The sequence below is a fragment of the Engystomops pustulosus genome, chromosome 2 (genome assembly GCF_040894005.1).
Source record: "Engystomops pustulosus chromosome 2, aEngPut4.maternal, whole genome shotgun sequence".
Taxonomy (NCBI): domain Eukaryota; kingdom Metazoa; phylum Chordata; class Amphibia; order Anura; family Leptodactylidae; genus Engystomops; species Engystomops pustulosus.
In genome coordinates, this window is record NC_092412.1 from 104,990,125 (window position 1) to 105,008,524 (window position 18,400).

Genomic DNA, 18,400 nt, shown 5'->3' on the forward strand with positions numbered 1-18,400 from the left:
TTCAAGAAGCTGTTTGTATTCTCCTATGGCTATTTTCTAGCCAAGTATCAAAGGAAGCACAGTACTATGCCAGATGAGATGACACTGAGTTATTGCCTAATAGAAATCCAACCCCTACTGAATTTTCCCACTTCGGTCTTTGCTATGGATATGTGTGCCACTAAGAGCTAAACACAACGGTAGCAAGTCCCCCTGCTAATTCCTCACAAAATGGTAAAATATGCAAATTAAAATAAAAAAAGTAGAACGTTATTGTAGCCCTAAGAAGGGCTGTTGGGTTCTTTGAGAATCACTCCTGCCTAACAGTAAGCTAATAGAACACCCTAACGCTTTCCCTGAGCAGCAGCAGCTCTCTCCCTAGCGGCATCCAGAGACAGAATGATCCGAGCAGCGCGGCCAGCGGCTAGTCTATCCCAGGGTCACCTGATCTGGCCAGCCAACCACTGCTATCGACGTGTAAGGGTACCACGTCATGCTGGGTGGAGTGCAGAGTCTCCTGGCTTGTGATTGGCTCTGTTTCTGGCCGCCAAAAAGCAAAACGGCGGGAGCTGCCATTTTCTCGAGCGGGCGAAGTATTCGTCCGAGTAACGAGCAGTTTCGAGTACCCTAATGCTCGACCGAGCATCAAGCTCGGACGAGCATGTTCGCTCATCTCTAATCAAGATGTTATCAATGGCTATGTAATAAGTGGATGCCTCGAGTGACACTCAGTACATCTGGCTATTGATTCCTTTGGACACTGGGGCTGTTTTACAAAGGCTACAGATTCCACAGACTTCAATCTTCCACAATCACATATTCTCACCTGAAAATACATTGATAGGATCCACTGTCATCTAGAGCTGCTGGGATAAACTTTAGGAAGTTTTGATCCTGGTGAACTCTTGCATTTGTGTCGGAGGTGATTTCTGCTTGTGTGTCATTTCTTATCCAGGTTACATTGAAGTTATTTGAGTCTAAAAAGTTGTACAGTGGACAGACAGCGTACAGAGGTTCCCCAACGCTGGCATATTCAAAGTCAAACTCCACTCCCTCATCGATACAGACCTCTGGAAGTTAAAACACACACATCCTACACAGTGATCAAGAAAAGACTAGAAAGCAAGTCTATTCTTTCAGTTAATATGAATATATTTTTGGCAACATTTCCATTAAATGTGAGACATAACAATAAAATAAAACATAAAGCAGATCTGGGCAAACTGTAAAACACCCCCAGTATCCTATCAAGCATTACTATGTTTCTGTTCCATCCAGATACAAGAAGTTTCCTTTTATTTAAAATGTAAAAAGGCATATTGTATTATACAGTTTTAAGTAGAAATTAAACTGTATTTTTTTTAAGGATGACTGTGGAGAAGGAAAAATTAAACGCAGTTGTGGCAGGAAATGTTCATCATGTTAGGAATTTACAATCTTGTGGACAACTAGTCACAACTAAAGAAAAAAATATGTGGTGTATACCAGTGAGAAACATTTCTAATATGACTGATTGGATAAAACACAAATATTCTTTGTGAATCAGCAGAGTTACTGTAAACTTCACACTGCATTTAGCTGTGCCGGAAAAGGCCCTGGCACAGATGACAAACTCCACCCATTACTTCACATCAACTAAAAAGTCCTTTTGGCCTCTTTTAATCGGTTTATGTAGGGTTTACAAGGGGCTTTTGCTACAACACTCCATACATCCAGTGAACAAATGTATAATGCCTAGTATTCTTATTAAAATTTCACCTATGGATCCTATGCAACTGTATTGAGTAACATCTATCCAAGGTATACTTCAGAAAAATTGTGCAAATGAGCCTATAGACATTCTTACTTTGTAAAGTTTCCCTACAAACAAGAGACTTGGTGACAAACAGTAAATGGATTTTTGGGATTGACCATTAACGCCCAATCCACAGGAACAACCATACTACAGCACTGTGCACCAGGCCATCTGCTTATGGCTCCATACACTGTGCGAATATCAGATGATCAGTGCAGGTTCCACATGCTAGGCCCACTACAGTTTACAAATAGTGACCTAGTGATCATTTTTTAACTCAAGTACAAGCCATTAAAGGGAGTCAACCACATTTTCCAGACATTGTTATCTGCTGTCATCATGATTTACATAATACCTCTCAAACTGTTTACAAGATATTCCCAGTTTATTTGGTATGCTAATAAATCAGTCAGTGCCCCAAGGTTATATCCTCAGCACCTTCAGCACTGCTATTTCTGCCTTAAAGGGGTTTTTACCGTTGAAACAAATTAGACTCTATCCACAGGATAGAGCATAACTTTCTGATTGTTGGGGGTCTCAGTGATGAGACACCCACAGATCACAAGAACGGTGGGTCCAAAGTTCCCCCAAAGTACCTATCGTCTCTCCCCGAGATTAGCAGAGCAACCAGTCGCACATGGCCCGGCTGCACTGTTCATCTCTATGGAGCTGATGGAGAAATAGCCTAATGGACAGAAATAATAAAGGCATTTTTGAAATCACTATGCATATTTCTACAACATGTAACCAACAGGTTATATCGCTTCTTGAAGCTGGTAGACTCCCCCTAAGAATCACAGTTTTTAGTTGTCCTAGATGCATGTGCAACATCCGCCTGCAGGGCCTAGCCTTTTCTTGTGGGCCTGGAGGCAGCCGGGCCCATAATACCCGAGTGGCTGGCCTAGGGCACGCTGTGGTCACGGTGCTTGGTCTGGGGAGCGGAGGGCTGACCTCCAGCCTGGCAGGTCTCCAGCAGGTGGTGTGTGCAAGAAATAACAAGGGAGAGGCTGATGTAGTGGCTTCTCCCTGGGGCAACCCCTGAGTGTCTGTAGGATGAGTCCCTGGGTAATGGATATGGGAGCCCTTGGTGGTAAGCAGCCGTATCCAGGTATCAGACGGAGGCAACGTTGTGCAAATGAACTTACAGTTCTTTATCGAACTTCAGACAGCAAATAACGATTAACGTCGGATCCTCGTTACTGGAGTGGTTATGGAGAGTGGTGGACAAGAATCGTGCATCAGCCTGATAGTAGATGCAGGCTGGGATCGTTGAGGTGGAGCTGTGTCCAAATTGTGGAAGCTGCAGCTCTGGACTAGAGTCTCCTGACTCGCCCCAAGATTAGTATCTGTGGCAGCACTAAAGGTGTGCTGCACACACTGGCTCTCTCTTCAATCTGAAGACCAGCTAAGACAGACCCTCTTTTCTCACTGAGCAGGGGTTTTTATACTCCACCTGGTCAGGTGGTAGCACCTCTCCAATTACACTCCAGCTAACAATACAGCCACATCGTTGGGTAATTACTTATACCTTGTTAAGTGTTGCCTTTCCAGGCAGAATTACAGCTGCAATTACATAATACTCAGATTCCAGAACCTTCCTAGAGAGGTGATTATTCTCCCTAACAGCTCCTAACCTGAGGAGGGTGCTATTCGCAACTACCAGCCTGCCTATGCATTGGCAGGGATGTTGCACATGATTGAAAGAATTGGGTCCAGTAAAGATACAGTGTAAACCAGGTTATTCTGGTGTTTTTTCTGTACTTTTTGTGGTTTAGCTTATGACATATAGTGATAATATAGGAATTCTCAAAAACGGACTGTTTCTGCCTTTACCTCTGACATTTGACTTTTTAAAAAAACAATTCACTTTGAAAATATGAAATTCTTATATCACCCAGTGCATCACAAGTGTGCATTTCATATTTATATATTCATAATAAAGGGAACCTGTCACCCGAGGGCTATTTTGAATGGTGGCAGGTTCCCATAGACACTGTAATGTACAGTACAGACTTGCTTTTATAATAACTATGTGTTGATGGGTTCAAGAAATAAGAGCCTTTAAACTTTAAAGCTCCCTGCCTTAAAGGGGTTTTCCCAGGAAATGCTGTGCCCCGCTCAAAATCCTGCCTCTTTATTCCTCCCCCTCCTGACGTCTGCTAACCGCACAAACAAAGCCTGTGCTTGCGCAGTGAGCCTTCTACCTCATACACATGAGAGCAGCGAGACGGCTCGCCAAGTGAATTACATATGCTAACAAGGAGGCGCCCGTTAGGTTTTGAAATACAACACCCCTGAGACTTGAAAGCAGGAATCCAGGTAAAGTTTAAGAGCTCTTATTTCTTGAACCAGTGAACACATCACAATGTCTATGGGAACCTGTCACCAGTGAAAAATAGCCCTCTGGTGACAGGTTCCCTTTAATGTAGCAAACTTATATTTTTCTTAATTATTTGTTACATAGCTGAGATAATACTTATAATACACAGATAAATTATGGAGATGCCTTATATGATGTAAGAATAATTAAGAGTTGAAAATAAAATTAAGTATATTGCACTTACCTGCTAGAGACAGACACATCACTGTCAAGATGTGAAGCGTGCAAGTAAGAAGCCTTAACATTTTATGGACCTGTGGATAAATAAAAGGGAATTGTACAACATTGAAAACAATCTCTGACTTTAGAGAACAATAACACACATTTAGTCTTATATAAAGACTAAAACTAGACAGGTATGTTGACAATGTGTCATATTTATTCGAGTGACAGGTTGAATTAAAAATTCTGAGGTTATTCTACTGTCTTTAAATAACACCACCCGTTGGTTGACCTAATTTGTACTAGAGTATTACCAGATAAAGTTTGCATTTCAAGCCACATCCTTTCATTCTCAATTTAATATAAGCCTTGTACACTTGTAAAGCTAGTTGGAAAAAAATAGTGTAAACCTAGGTACAACATGCACCAGAAATATGACAAACGTAGGCTTATGTAATGGCACATTTTAGGCACCAACACACAAGACCTGAACCAATGTCCTGACCAATCACACAGGATGGCCACCATACAGTGCCAAGCACTAGCCCTCCAATATTTTCTGTGAGAAAACTATCTCATTGTACTACTGAGAACATTCATCTGCCTCCATATCATGGATGGTGAGCATTAGAGAGGTATTCCAGCTGTCCCCTAGAAGGCAATTTGGAGGAAACAAAGAGGAACATCAGCTCTTAAAGGACACCTGTTAGCTCAAAAAAGGACTAGCTGCACATACGAATGAAAAACTGTTCCATATATTGCACAAAAATCATAGCTGTAGAGGAACATACTGATCAGCTCTGCCTCGCCTCGCTGTGTCCGATCACTGGCCATTCATGACTCAGCCGTGACTGCAGCATCATGATGTTAACCATGCGATTTGGGACAGTTTTCATTAGTATGTGCAGCTAGACAGGTGTCCTTCAAAGTGGGAAAGATAAGATGGCAGGAAAAGAAGGAAGTAGTGCAGCAAGAGCAAAGTGGAGAGTGAAGGGGTCTATCCTTTGTGGATAGGAAATAGAGGTGGTGAAAAATCAGCAGAAAAGATAAACAATAAACTTGGTTCTTGATGGGTGATTAAAGGTGATGGAACTGGCCACATGATACTATGTAGTGTGAGTTGTAATACAGATGCTTCTCAATGGTTGGCACTGTGTAATTGGTTGTTGCTACATTTGTGGCTAGCCCTAGCATGTGGCTACTATTTCATGGTTTTGTACAATACTAGCAACTATACTTATCCATTGTAAAGACAGTGCTGTTTCCACTAATACAACAGCTATCCAGCACGTTCTCTCCTCTACATGGGCAATTGTGTTAGAAAATCACACATCTATCTCTACTCTATACACTAGTTTTAGAAACAGGTCTCTTGCCCTTCTTGCTGGTCATACAGAATTGAAGTTATCAGAGCCATCACCAAAACATGTTATTTTGCGTATGAAGAGGAGGTTATATACTTCTGTATTACAGTCATTGATGTATGGGAAATTTTTAGGTATTTTGGCTGTGAATGCAACTAAAATCTCTTATATAGCCCCTAGTGTAGTGTCATTGTCTGGTAATTAAATAAAATAATTTGTTGTGGCGCATAACACTTTGTTATGCTATTCCTACACCTATAGCATGGATAAAGTAATAACAACCCCCTTTAACCCCTTACCGCCATGTGACTTATCTGTATGTCACATGTCAGTTAAGGTTGTATGGAGGGGATTAAGTAGCTAACACCCATGGCTGACATCACTGATCCCGGGTGTTAACTCCTTTAGTGCCACCATTAAATGCAATGGCAACACTTAATTGATCATCCAACGCCTCCACTGACATCATCTTTGGGCATCGGCAAGTTGCCATGACAGCCACGACCCTAACGCAAGGTTTCATGGCTGTCAAAGCAGGATCTACAAAGGAGACTGTTGTTAGCAGGCTTTTTTACAGCTCCAGTGAATTTGTATTATACTGCAATACTGTAGTGTTGCAGTATATATTATACATGTGATCAGACCCCAAAGGGTTAAAAATAATACACAAGTAAGGTATCCCTGTGTCCCTAAAGTCCCTATCAATCAATATGTAAAAATAGTTATTTCCAGCGGGGAACACTGTAATGTAAAATAGTGCCCAGATGTCCGAAACGCCACTTTTTCGTCATTTTGCAACACATAAAAAATTGAATGAAAAGTTCCCAAAATGGTAGCAATGAAAATGTCATCATGTCCTGCAAAAAATGACACCTTACACAGCTCCAAAGTATGAAATAATTGTTTAAAACCTATTAAAACCATATAAAACCTATATGAATTTAGTATCCCATAATCACGCCAACCCAAAAAATTAAGGGGACGAGTCATTTTGAGTGTAAGCTGTAAAAACAGAGCCCACAAGAAAATGGCTCAAATGTTCACTGGAATAATTTTTCCCACTCCCCTATACATGGCATTGAAAATCAAATACTGCCACTAGAAAGTACAATTGGTTATGCAGAAAACCTATAAAGCTCAGTACACAGAAAAATTAAAGAAGATTTTAAAGAAAGGGAACTAAAAACTGGAAAATTAAACAAAAAGCGGGAAAGGGTTAACAACACAAAACCCTAGGTACCCAATACAATTGCTCTGTATCAATGATCAATGATAGACACTGTAATTGCTGTGAGTCAATCCTGAACTGTGCAAAAGGTGTGTAATAAATGTCACTGCTAGACAACCAAATACTTGTGTAAGATAAGATCCCACAACAGGCAGACCTCTAATAACAGCAGGTTAATACAATACCAGTATGTGAGCTACATGCGAAAAACCCAGGGGGAAAGGCATCCCACGCATTCTGTCACTCAAGGCGACATCATCACAGGTAAAGTCAGCTAATATCTGTTATTACGTATCAGCTTCCAGTCTATCTTCTGAATTATAATTACCAAAATTTCTTTTTAAACAGTGGACAGAACCGTAATAAAAACTGTAAACAGTGCAGTAACTACCAGTATAAACTAAGGGAAAACAGGATCTTTGCTTTCCTGTTTTGCTGTGTGTACAGCAATAATGTACACACATTAACCACAAAGAGGAAAAAAGACGATTCTGACATTATTATTACATCTCCATAATGGTATTTGTAACAAATATTTAAGCATTTAGAATTCAAAGAACATACTAGGAAATACAGTAGGCTATGAGAAGTTTATTTCTCCCTTGCAGTATAAACCACTTTTATGGGGTGGGGGTTGATGCAAGAAACTATTTCTAATAGTTCCGAGAGAATCAGAAACATCCCACTACTTTTTGGGTTTTTCCTCTTGTCTGTTAAAAGTTGCATGAACTTATACCACTATTTCAGAAATCAGGTTAAAAACAAAGGTTTTATTATTTTATTTTTTTATTTACCCAAATTACTGTTCTTTTAATAAAAAAGACAGTTTCAGAGAGATAGCAAATCTTTCATTACATTTTTATTCTAGTCTAGTGAGAAATACTGAAAGCAGGATGAGTCATTCTTAACCACAATTCAGTCTAATTAGCTTGCAAGGATTTTTGAATAGAACCACATAAACTCCTGTAGATTATATACCATAAAACTTTCATCCTGTATAAAAAGTAAACTTTTCTGGCAATAAAAGCATGTATACCACTGTCTTACATGTACAGTATATGTGTACAGGCGGTCCGCGGGTTACTTACAAGATCTGTAGGTTTGTTCTTAAGTTGAATTTGTATGTAAGTCGGAACTGTATATTTTATAATTGTAGCTCCAGACAAAAATTTTTTGGTCTCAGTGTGACAACTGGATTTTAAAAATGTAAGGTTGTCATAAGAACCAGGATTAACAATAAATCTTCATTACAGACATCTTTAATAACTGTTATAGCTGATTATTGTAGCCTAAGGCTAAAGTACAGTAAATTACCAATTACCAGAGGTCCGTTTGTAACTAGGGGTTGTCTTTAAGTCAGGTGTTCTTAAGTAGGGGACCGCCTGTATTAGCATTACAGTGTATTAGCCAAATAGTTATAAATGTTGGATTAAATAAGTTGCCCAGATGATATTTTACAAATTTATGTAGCTTCTTTCCAATTCTTCCCAGGTCCCATATGGGTCTCTTCTTCCTTTCTCCTTTTAACACATGGAAAATTATTGCTCAATCATCGGCCACATTGCTCACCCACCTCAGCCAGCGGCCATTTTCTACTGTATGTGTTCCACCATCATGGGACCCAATAGCATCATATAATTAGCTTAAAAAAATCATATGTCTATGCTGATTTACATAACTAAATTTGTAATTATGGCAGATAACAAAATGAGTAATTAATACCAATAAAAAAAATCACATTAGTAACTTATGTAATCATTTTGACGACACATAATAAAATAAAGTAAAAGTAAAAAAAATAGCAATAAACTTTCATACATCACCTAAATAGTTGTGTCCCCTAACAGTGAGCTACATTTACTACACATGTTCATGTTGGCTTCCGCTGCTAACCTGCTATTAAGCCCTGTCTGTTGAAGGAATTAAAGAGGTTGTCCAGTTGAAGAAAATAAATGCTTTTTTGCTGTTATACAATTTGACAATTTGCTTTCTGTATCAATTCCTTACAATTTTCAAAATTTTATAGACAGCCAGCATAAATCATAAATCAATACAGAAAGAATATTGTAAAATAAAAGTTATTGTTTGTAATGAAAACTTACGGTAATTGCTTGAACTGGGGAACTGAACAAATCATTTATAATCACATTTTGTCCGCTTTCTTCTACAAAGGAGAGGTTATAAAATAACCACGGGCATTCTGCATTGGCATTCGCAAGATTTAACTTTTTTAAATTGTGTCGCAAGCCCAAGCACTTAGATGCACCACTAAAAAGATGGTGGACTTTGTCGGACCTGAGTGGGGAAGCGACACATTCATGATATTGGGTGCACAATCTTAGTGAATTGCGGCACGGTACATTATCGTTGGACAATCTCTGTGAACTCCAAAGGGAATGTAGGCAAATGTCCCCCATTGTTTGTTAGATTGGGGGCAACCCTGCCCAGTGGCTATGCTCTTAATACAGCTTTCATGTGAACCAGCTTTTCAAATATTTGCTAGTTTACCTGTAGTTCTATCAAAAATTTATAGTTGGACTTACCAAGTGAAGAAAGTCTTCAATAGGCTTTCATCTCCAGATCTAAAACGCTGAAAAATACAGAGAAATACCTGTAAAATACCTTCTACTAGGAATTCCCCCAATGGCTAAATTACCATGGTAACTAATGAAAGTCTTAGAGAAACATTGTCAAGTGAATCATTTGAGCAATAAAACTGATATCACACCATTGTCTGTGGTTTTCATTGTTCAGCTTCATCATAGGAGCAGCAAAGGGGAAAAAAATGAGAAAAAAAAATGACAATTGCCTTCTGTTTGCCCGATCCCAGGGACTGCACACATTGCACAGGGCTGCATTAACTGTTATGGTACCGGCCCTTCAGTTCTTGAGAGCAACAAAAAGAATTTAAGTGAACCTGTCATTTTTAGCTGTTGACAGATTCCAATAACCTATGTTATACTGATTTTAAAAATACCTTTATCAGCATTCAGAAATATTTCAAGTTTATAATAGTTTATTTTACATTAGCTGGCTCCCTGCTGTCAGCAGAGGCAGCAGCTGCAACCTGTGTGTGCCTGTATCTCCTCATACATTTGTTTCTCTCCTTTACAAATCCCTCTCCCTCCAATGCCTGCTTAATGCATATGACAAGAAGTGGTGAGGGGTGAGGGAGGAGTGCATGAGCGTAGAGAAGAGAAGACTGTCACATGCACAGACAGGCTACAAATGCCCTTCCCCCAGGACTCACCACATGCTGTTGGCAGTGAGGAAGGTAATGTTAAATAAACTGTTATAAATAACTGAAATGATTCAGAATGCTGACAAAGGCATTTTTAAAATCAACATAGCATAGGTTATTGAAACCTGTCACCAGCTAAAAATGACATTCCAGGACACAGGTTCCCTTTAAACGGAACCTGTCACCAGGAGACCCATTGTTAGCACTCCCCCAGTCCCCACACAGCATAGTACATACACTGCCAAAGTGTTTTTGTATAAAAAATTGGTTTTACAGAAAAAAAAGATATGTTATATTGTACCCAGGCCCGGCTCCAGCACCCGGCATACCTGGGCAAGTGCCGGGGCCCAGAGAGCTGCCGGGGGCCCACACACACTGTTCACATCTTCACTTCCTGTGATGAGGAGCTGTGTCCTGCACTGTTCCTCCCCCACTCAGACAGACACAGCACAGGTAGAGGCTACAGAGCTGCCTGTGTGATGCAGCACATTATGGGTTAACCTCCCCCCCTCCCCCCTATCACCTCTTCACACGGAGCTGCAGTAAAGCTGAAATCCGGCAGCTCAGAGATCGGGACGAAGAGGAGGAGGAGGAAAAGCCTGAAGACTCTCTGTGTGATGCCAGGGCTGCTGCAGACAGCACAGGGTGTGATGGTATGTGACATGTATGGATGTGTATTACTGATCCATACAGTGAGTGTATGGTATGTGTAATGATTTGTTTGTCTGCATGTGTATTTGTATCTGTCTGTCAGCGTGTGTGTGTTTGCCTCCATGCTTGTCTATCTTTATGCATGTACCTGTAGCTGTATGCATGTACCTGTAGCTGTATGCATGTCTCTGTAGCTGTCTCCATGTATATATCTGCCTCTATATATGTCTTGCTGCATGTGTGGATGTGTGAATTATATTAATCATCTCAAATGTACATGAGAAGCAGAGAGGGTTCAGTGTAAGCAGTGATGTGTATTAGGAGGTTCCGCAGTAGCTCAGGTGTGTATTAGGAGGTTCCGCATCAGCTCAGGTGTGTATTAGGAGGTTCCGCAACAGCTCAGGTGTGTATAATGAGGTTCCGCAGCAGCTCAGGTGTGTATTAGGAGGTTCCGCAGCAGCTCAGGTGTGTATTAGGAGGTTCCGCAGCAGCTCAGGTGTGTATTAGGAGGTTCCGCAGCAGCTCAGGTGTGTATTAGGAGGTTCTGCAGCAGCTCTGGTGTGTATAATGAGGTTCTGCAGAAGCTGAGTTGAAGTTTCAGTTTTATTACGTGGCAGAGTGGAGGGATACACATTTTTAGGTTTGCTCTGTTGGTTAAATGACCTCAAAACTGCCCTGACCGTGACACGGCTGTTTGGGATGATAAACTGGGGAATATTTCAGGGAACAGGAGACAGTTTTTTAGTTTTTGAATTTTTTTTATGCTGGCACGTGAGTCCTCTGCAAAGGGGCCCACTGTGGCGCTGTCGCCCAGGGGCCTACTGAAACCTGGAGCCGGCCCTGATTGTACCTTTCATTAGCATCTGCTGTGTGACTAGGCAGTTGCCTTTTTGGAGGAGCTGGAAAGGAGTAGTCCCCCCCCCCAACCTTGGGAAATATGTGACCTTTTCAAATATATGAATAACTCCCCTCACTTGGGATTGGCTGTAGAGGAGCAGGGGGCGTCGCTAAGCCCAGCCCAGTGATGTTTTCATATATTTGAAAAGGTCACATGGAGAAGCTGTTCCCCAAGGGTGTGGGGGAACTGCTCCTTTCCAGACCCTCCCAAAAGGCAACTGCCTAGTCACACAGCAGATGCTAATGAAAGGTACAATATAACATATCTTTTTTTCTGTAAAACCAATTTTTAATACAAAAACAGTTTGGCAGTGTATGTACTATGCTCTGTGGGGACTGGGGGAGTGCTAAAAATGGGTTTCCTGGTGACAGGTTCCCTTTAAGTATTTGTGAAGGGAAAAGAATATGATGTGATTTTTTAAATGTTTGAAAATGTAAGCATGGCGTACACGTGTATTTATCCCTAATACCCTCTCCCACAGCCATCCACTTTTAAGTAAATACCTTGTATGATCACCGTTAGCTGCAAAGACTGCTGCAAGTACAAAGCTGTTTAGAAGTAATCTTTTACTGATGCCAATTTGGGGAATATATGAAGCTTTTTTCACAAACACTCCCACAGAATTCTTTATTATACCTGCAGCTTACATTACATTATATCGGGCACATAAGTGTACGGATGCTGTCCTCAGACAATCCATTCCCCACTGCTTGTGAGTTGAAGGCGGCGAGACTTGGAGGCTGCTCAGACAGTTAAACTTCTGCTCATCAATAAAATCGCAATGAGTTTATCACTTGCTTCTTATATTTGTCCCAGTGTGATATTAGCAACAAGTCAGGACCTCAATATGTATTTGAGCAGTGAATATGGATGTATGTTTAAAGGATTTGATGTTCTACATAACCAATAACTTGGCTGTAAAACAAATTAATTCTCAGTTTATTCTATCACAGACCCTCAGGGTCTAGGACCTCTCTTTACCTTTAAAATGCTAGCCCTTTATACCAACCCTTCTGCTAGGCTGAAAATAAATGGTTCCTTGTCTGTCCCCTTTAAAATACAGTATTTAATGGTACCACTACTACTAATAATAATAAGAATCTTTACATAGCGCCATCAAATTCCGTAGCGCTTTACAAATCATAGGGGACGTATACAAATATAATATTACATTACAGATGACAAACAGTCATATTTGCCCTGCTCGCAAAAGTTTACATTCTATGAGATTGAGGGGATGACACAGAAGGTATAAGAGCCTGTATAATGGTTCAACAATTCTCTGTAAGGGAACGTTATAAAATAATGTAATAAATACAAATTCTACTGCTTGAACCAGCCATTAGCTGCCATCTTATATACAAGGTCCAAGGTGAAAGTGAGAGAAGCCTGGAGCTTGGTATATATCTGCCGGATAACTGACAGGAGGAGGACATAGGATGGATGAGTAAAGAGAGAGTTTACATTTCATGCAGTTAGTGAGTGTGATAGACTTGCCTAAAGAGATGGGTTTTAATTGCACATTTGAAACTTTATAGGGTGGGAATTAGTTTGAGAGACCAGGGAAGGGCATCCAGAGAATAGGTGCTACTCTTGATAAGTCCTGAAGATGTGCCTGATTTCCTCGCTTCTTAAAGGGGGTTTCTCACAAACAAAAGTTAGGCCCTATCCACGGGATTGCTGATCAGTAGAGTCTCAGTTAGTTAATAGGGCTCCATGGGAACCAGTCACTAGCTATATTTGTGAAAATTTGGTGACAGGTTTCCTTTAAGGCGTTATTGCCACTTATTCATGGACAAAAACTCCTATTCTACCTAGGCTAGCTGAATGATACTGTAATAACTAGAGAAAGTTAGGGAGTTAGTATTTGTCTAAGAGGAGACCAGTACTTAGGGGAGGTAGAGATAACAAGGACTAGAAAGACGCCATATCTAAAATTAATTGTGGTCTTCCACTCAATGCTACTACTACATAATACAACTATCTGCTTAGTGTTAGCTTTGGGTATGCTTAGAAGCCTGAATTAACAGAAACTATAGGGGTGCCCTTTGTTTTGAAGAAGAAATTAAATATATTTTTACGTATTCCATACAGGCAGTATTTTATAACTGTGATTGGCCTTGCTCAGTTATCATTAACATTAGTGAATATGTCAGTATCTTAACATAAAACATGTCACATTGAAATTAAAGTTTGGTCATGCTGAATGTATTTTCTAATACAGAATGCTGGAAAAGGTATTTTACCATACTTTAAACTTTTTTAGTTTTGCATATAGTTGCATTTGAATAGATGGAAGATCCATGTTTAGCAGAAAACTGCATTCCTATTGTTTAGCTTTTAAGTAAAAGTGTAAGACCATGTTGGCACTTCATTTTAATCAGTATCTACACCTAGAACCCCACTAGTTAAAATGTTTTACTGTTGCACTTATAGTTCTTGTTGGATTTTACACCACTAAACTAGTGGTCCCTCTCAGTAAGGATATAAAATATCCATTATTGAATTAATTCTTTAATAATAAAAATCCACACCATTACTTTTTTAAAAAAATTTCCTCCAAATGAGTTGAGAAAAGTCCCTTTTGCCTGAGAGCAGTCACTTTTAGAGGCTGGAGGTGAAGCATAACCTTACATAATTGGGACTCTTGGGACTCTTACTTCTAGCTCGAAATTTAGTTTTCATCTTTCAAAATGAATCATGATAGTGATTCTGTGGTCTACAAAACCCAGAAATACAGGCATTTAAATACATAGTTGAGGATGGGAGCTGCAGATAAAGATCCAATTCAGGACTATGTCTTAGATGTTTATAGCTCCAGTTCTGTAGTACACTATGAAATTCTCATCTTTACAATGTCAACAGCAACATGGTTGGCTTTTATACAGCCCAATCTAGGGTCATCTGAATAACATTCCATTTCCAGCCTCCAAAAGTGATTCACCTCAGACAAAGTCTTAGCTTATTTGCATATGACTTTGAAGGTTTTTTGTAGAGGTAAACAGTGAGCTTTAACACAAAAGAAGACATTTAATACTTTATCTGAGAATGCTGTTAGTTTAGTGATGTAAAAACCGGTTAAGGAGAGTATGCTGTTTGCTGTTACTGGTATTCAATTTCCTTGATTTTATTCAATACAGTCGCCTGCTAGAAACAAAAATGTATATAATGTTTAAAACTTCAATTTCCATTGTATTTGAATAGAAACAATGAAATAAACTGCTTTCCTCTTTTGGTATACAATGGGTATGGAAAAAATGCTGACCACTCAAAGTTTTTCTCTCTTTGTTTCATCGCAGCCAACTGGTAAGTTATTTATTTGCTGATTAGTGTTCGCTCTGCACCCTTTGTTACAGAAAAAACTGAAAAACTGAAATATCACATGGCCATAGGTATTCAGACCATTTGCTGTGACACTCATATTTAACTCACATTCTTTCCATTTCCTTCTGATCCTCCATGAGATGGTTCTGCTCCTTTTCTGGAGTCCAGCTGTGTTTAAATAAACTGACTGGACTTGATTAGGAAAGCTACACACCTTTCTATATAAGACCTCACAGCTCACAGTGCATGTCAGAGCACATGAGAAGCATGAGATCTAAGGAAGTGCCCAAAACCTCAGAGACAGAATTGTGGCAAGGCACAAGGCACAGGCCAAGGTTACAAAAGAATTTCTGCAGCACACAAGGTGTCTAAGAGCCAAGTGGACTCCATTATCCTTAAGTGGAAGAAGTTTGGGATGACCACAACTCTTCCTTGACCTTGAACTAAGCAATCATGAGAGAAGAGCCTTGTTGAGAGAGGTAAATAAGAACCACAAGATCACTATGGCTGAGCCCCAGAGATGAAGTAGGGATATGGGAGAAAGTTCCAAAAAGTCAGCTATCATTGCAATCCTCCACCAGTCCAGCTTTATAGAAGAATGTGCAGACGAAGATGGAACTTTTTAGTGTTAATTCTAAGCGGTTGTGTGGAGGGACAGGACAACTGGTTGCAATTGAAGGAAAGACGAATACGGCCAAGTACAGAAATATCCTGAATGAAAACTTTTTCCAGAATCCTCTGGACTGGGCCAAAGGTTCACCTTCCAACAAGAAATTGACCCCAACCATACAGCTAAAATAACAAAGTAGTGGCTTCAGAATGTGAACATTCTTGACTGGCCCAGCCTGACCGAGTAGCTGCCGAGTAGCAGATGCATAGGCTGACACTTCTAATGCACTGCAATACTCCAATTGTCACTGGGGCCAAAATTTTTTTTGTCTGGATCTACAATTATAAAATATACATACAACTTACATACAAATTCAACTTAAGAACAAACCTCCGGACCCTATCTTGTACGTAACCCGGGGACTGCCTGTATTGTAAAAACAAAGAAAGTACAAAAAACCCACAAAAAATAAATAAAAATAAAGACTGAAAGAGACTGCCAGAGACAGTCATTGAAAGAGACTGCGACAAAAAAAGATGGTCAGAGACAGTCACTGTAAGAGACTTCCAGAGACAGTCACTGAAAGAGACTGTCAGAAACAGTCACTGAAAGAGACTGCCGGAGACGGTCACTGAAAGAGACTGCCGGAGACAGTCACTGAATGAGAGAGCCGGAGACAGTCACTGAATGAGAGAGCCTGAGACCATCACTGAATGAGAGTGCCGGAGACAGTCACTGAATGAGAGTGTCGGAGACAGTCACTGAATGAGAGTGCCGGAGACAGTCACTGAATGAAAGTGTCGGAGACAGTCACTGAATGAGAGTACCAGAGACAGTCACTGAATGAGAGCACCAGAGACAGTCACTGAAAGAGACTGCCACTGAAAAAGATGGTCAGAGACAGTCACTGAAAGAGACTGCCAGAGACAGTCACTGAAAGAAACTGCCAGCGACTGCCACTGAAAAAGATGGTCATAGACAGTCACCGAAAGAGACTGCCATAGACAGTCATTAAAAGAGAGTGCTGGAGACAGTCACTGAATGAGATAGACTGAGACCATCACTGAATGAGAGTGCCGGAGACAGTCACTGAATGAGAGTGTCGGAGACAGTCACTGAATGAGAGTGCCGGAGACAGTCACTGAATGAAAGTGTCGGAGACAGTCACTGAATGAGAGTACCAGAGACAGTCACTGAATGAGAGCACCAGAGACAGTCACTGAAAGAGACTGCCACTGAAAAAGATGGTCAGAGACAGTCACTGAAAGAGACTGCCAGAGACAGTCACTGAAAGAAACTGCCAGCGACTGCCACTGAAAAAGATGGTCAGAGACAGTCACCGAAAGAGACTGCCATAGACAGTCACTAAAAGAGAGTGCTGGAGACAGTCACTGAAAGAGACTGTCGGAGACAGTCACTGAATGAGATAGACTGAGACCATCACTGAATGAGAGTGCCGGAGACAGTCACTGAATGACGTTCAGTGACAGCCAGAGACGGTCAGTGACAGCCAGAGAAGGTCAGTGACAGTCCGAGACAGACAGAGACAGTTGGAGACAGTCAGTCAGAGAAAGAGGCAGTCAGAGGGAGAGACAGTCAGAGAAAGAGATAGATACATATAAAATATTTTTTGTTAACCCATTCTATTTTGTTATAGCTAAGAGCAGTTATTTACTATCCCAGGCAACGCCAGGAGCTACAGCTCGTAAATAATAGTTATCAGTCAATACCCTTTAAAGTGGAATCATGACACAAAATGACACATTTAAAGGTAAAAGCATGTGAATACAATGTTGTCTGTGGAACAAAAAAAACTAAAATAATAATTTTAAAAGATGAAAAGACAAATAACAAACCTGTTGAACCCCATGACACGGTGGTACTGATGATTCCAGGAAGGACACTTTATTTCACGGCAATGTCCCCATTTTCCTAAGGGAGCTTTTTTTTCATTTCAGCTAAAACAACAAAAATACAGTTGAATGAACATTTACCGTATATGGCTTAGAAACCAGAAAGCTGCTTGAACGAGATCTATGAGGATGCTTTGCAGTTTGCTATTTATAGTGACAACACTATACTGATAGTTTATGTTTTTTGGGGTGGAAAAGAAATGTCTAAATATTAACTGATGACACAGATATATGTAGTGTGATAAAAGTCCTAGATTGTATCTATTTTATCTTTTCAGCTGACTAGCAGTCCTAAACAGCATACAAACGCACATACTATCTAGATTTTTCACAAATCCTAGCTTCAACATTGACATCTGTCAATGATCCTGCTGGAATAAATATATAAAAAACAATGTGCCAGCTTTTCAATACCTTACATTAAGCTTAACTACTGTATAGTATCCCAGAAAGTTTCTGTGCTTGTCAGACCTGTACATTTAATAGTTGCCTACTCACAGTGATACAGCATTACACAACCACAAGTACCGCTATACGTGGGCAATGTGTGCCCTGGCTGAGGAGCAGATAGCCCTGGCTCAGTCTCAGTACTTACCCCATATCCATCGCTGTCTACATGTCCGGTATCACTGCTGGAAACGCTTCCCTTCCTGCAGGGGTGGAGACTTGGATGATTTCGACATCACAGAGTTTGTTTGTACAGATTTATTTCCCAGCATTTCCAGCTCTAGAACTGTGTGCTGCTGCCAGTACTTTTGGTTGAGCCATTAACTCTTTCCGCAGCCTTTCTTTTGCAATGCTTATACTTTATATAGAGTGTGTTTATAATAAATGAGTATAAAAACCAAAATTAAT

The 18,400-nt window shown here is 40.3% G+C and overlaps 2 protein-coding genes across 6 annotated transcripts in view; one reads left to right on the forward strand and one right to left on the reverse strand.

The window, feature by feature from the left end:
- RPL31 (ribosomal protein L31) overlaps nt 1-18,400 on the forward strand; it is a 435,376-nt gene that overhangs the window by 44,563 nt on the left and 372,413 nt on the right. The window lies entirely within an intron of this gene.
- The window catches only part of LOC140118225 (interleukin-1 receptor type 1-like), a 73,942-nt gene that overhangs the window by 23,163 nt on the left and 32,379 nt on the right, over nt 1-18,400 (reverse strand). Inside the window, exons 1-5 of one of the 5 annotated variants that reach the window (XM_072135857.1) lie at nt 18,141-18,237; nt 17,489-17,590; nt 9,452-9,498; nt 4,339-4,408; nt 806-1,049 (exon numbers count right to left, since the gene is read on the reverse strand). In XM_072135857.1, the coding sequence (XP_071991958.1) occupies nt 806-1,049; nt 4,339-4,399 (305 nt within the window). In that variant the 5' untranslated portion in view covers nt 4,400-4,408; nt 9,452-9,498; nt 17,489-17,590; nt 18,141-18,237. Of the gene's footprint in view, nt 1-805; nt 1,050-4,338; nt 4,409-9,451; nt 9,499-17,488; nt 17,591-18,043; nt 18,120-18,140; nt 18,238-18,400 lie in introns of those variants that run through there. The other 4 variants (XM_072135859.1, XM_072135858.1, XM_072135860.1 and 1 more) reach the window with 4 other exon arrangements.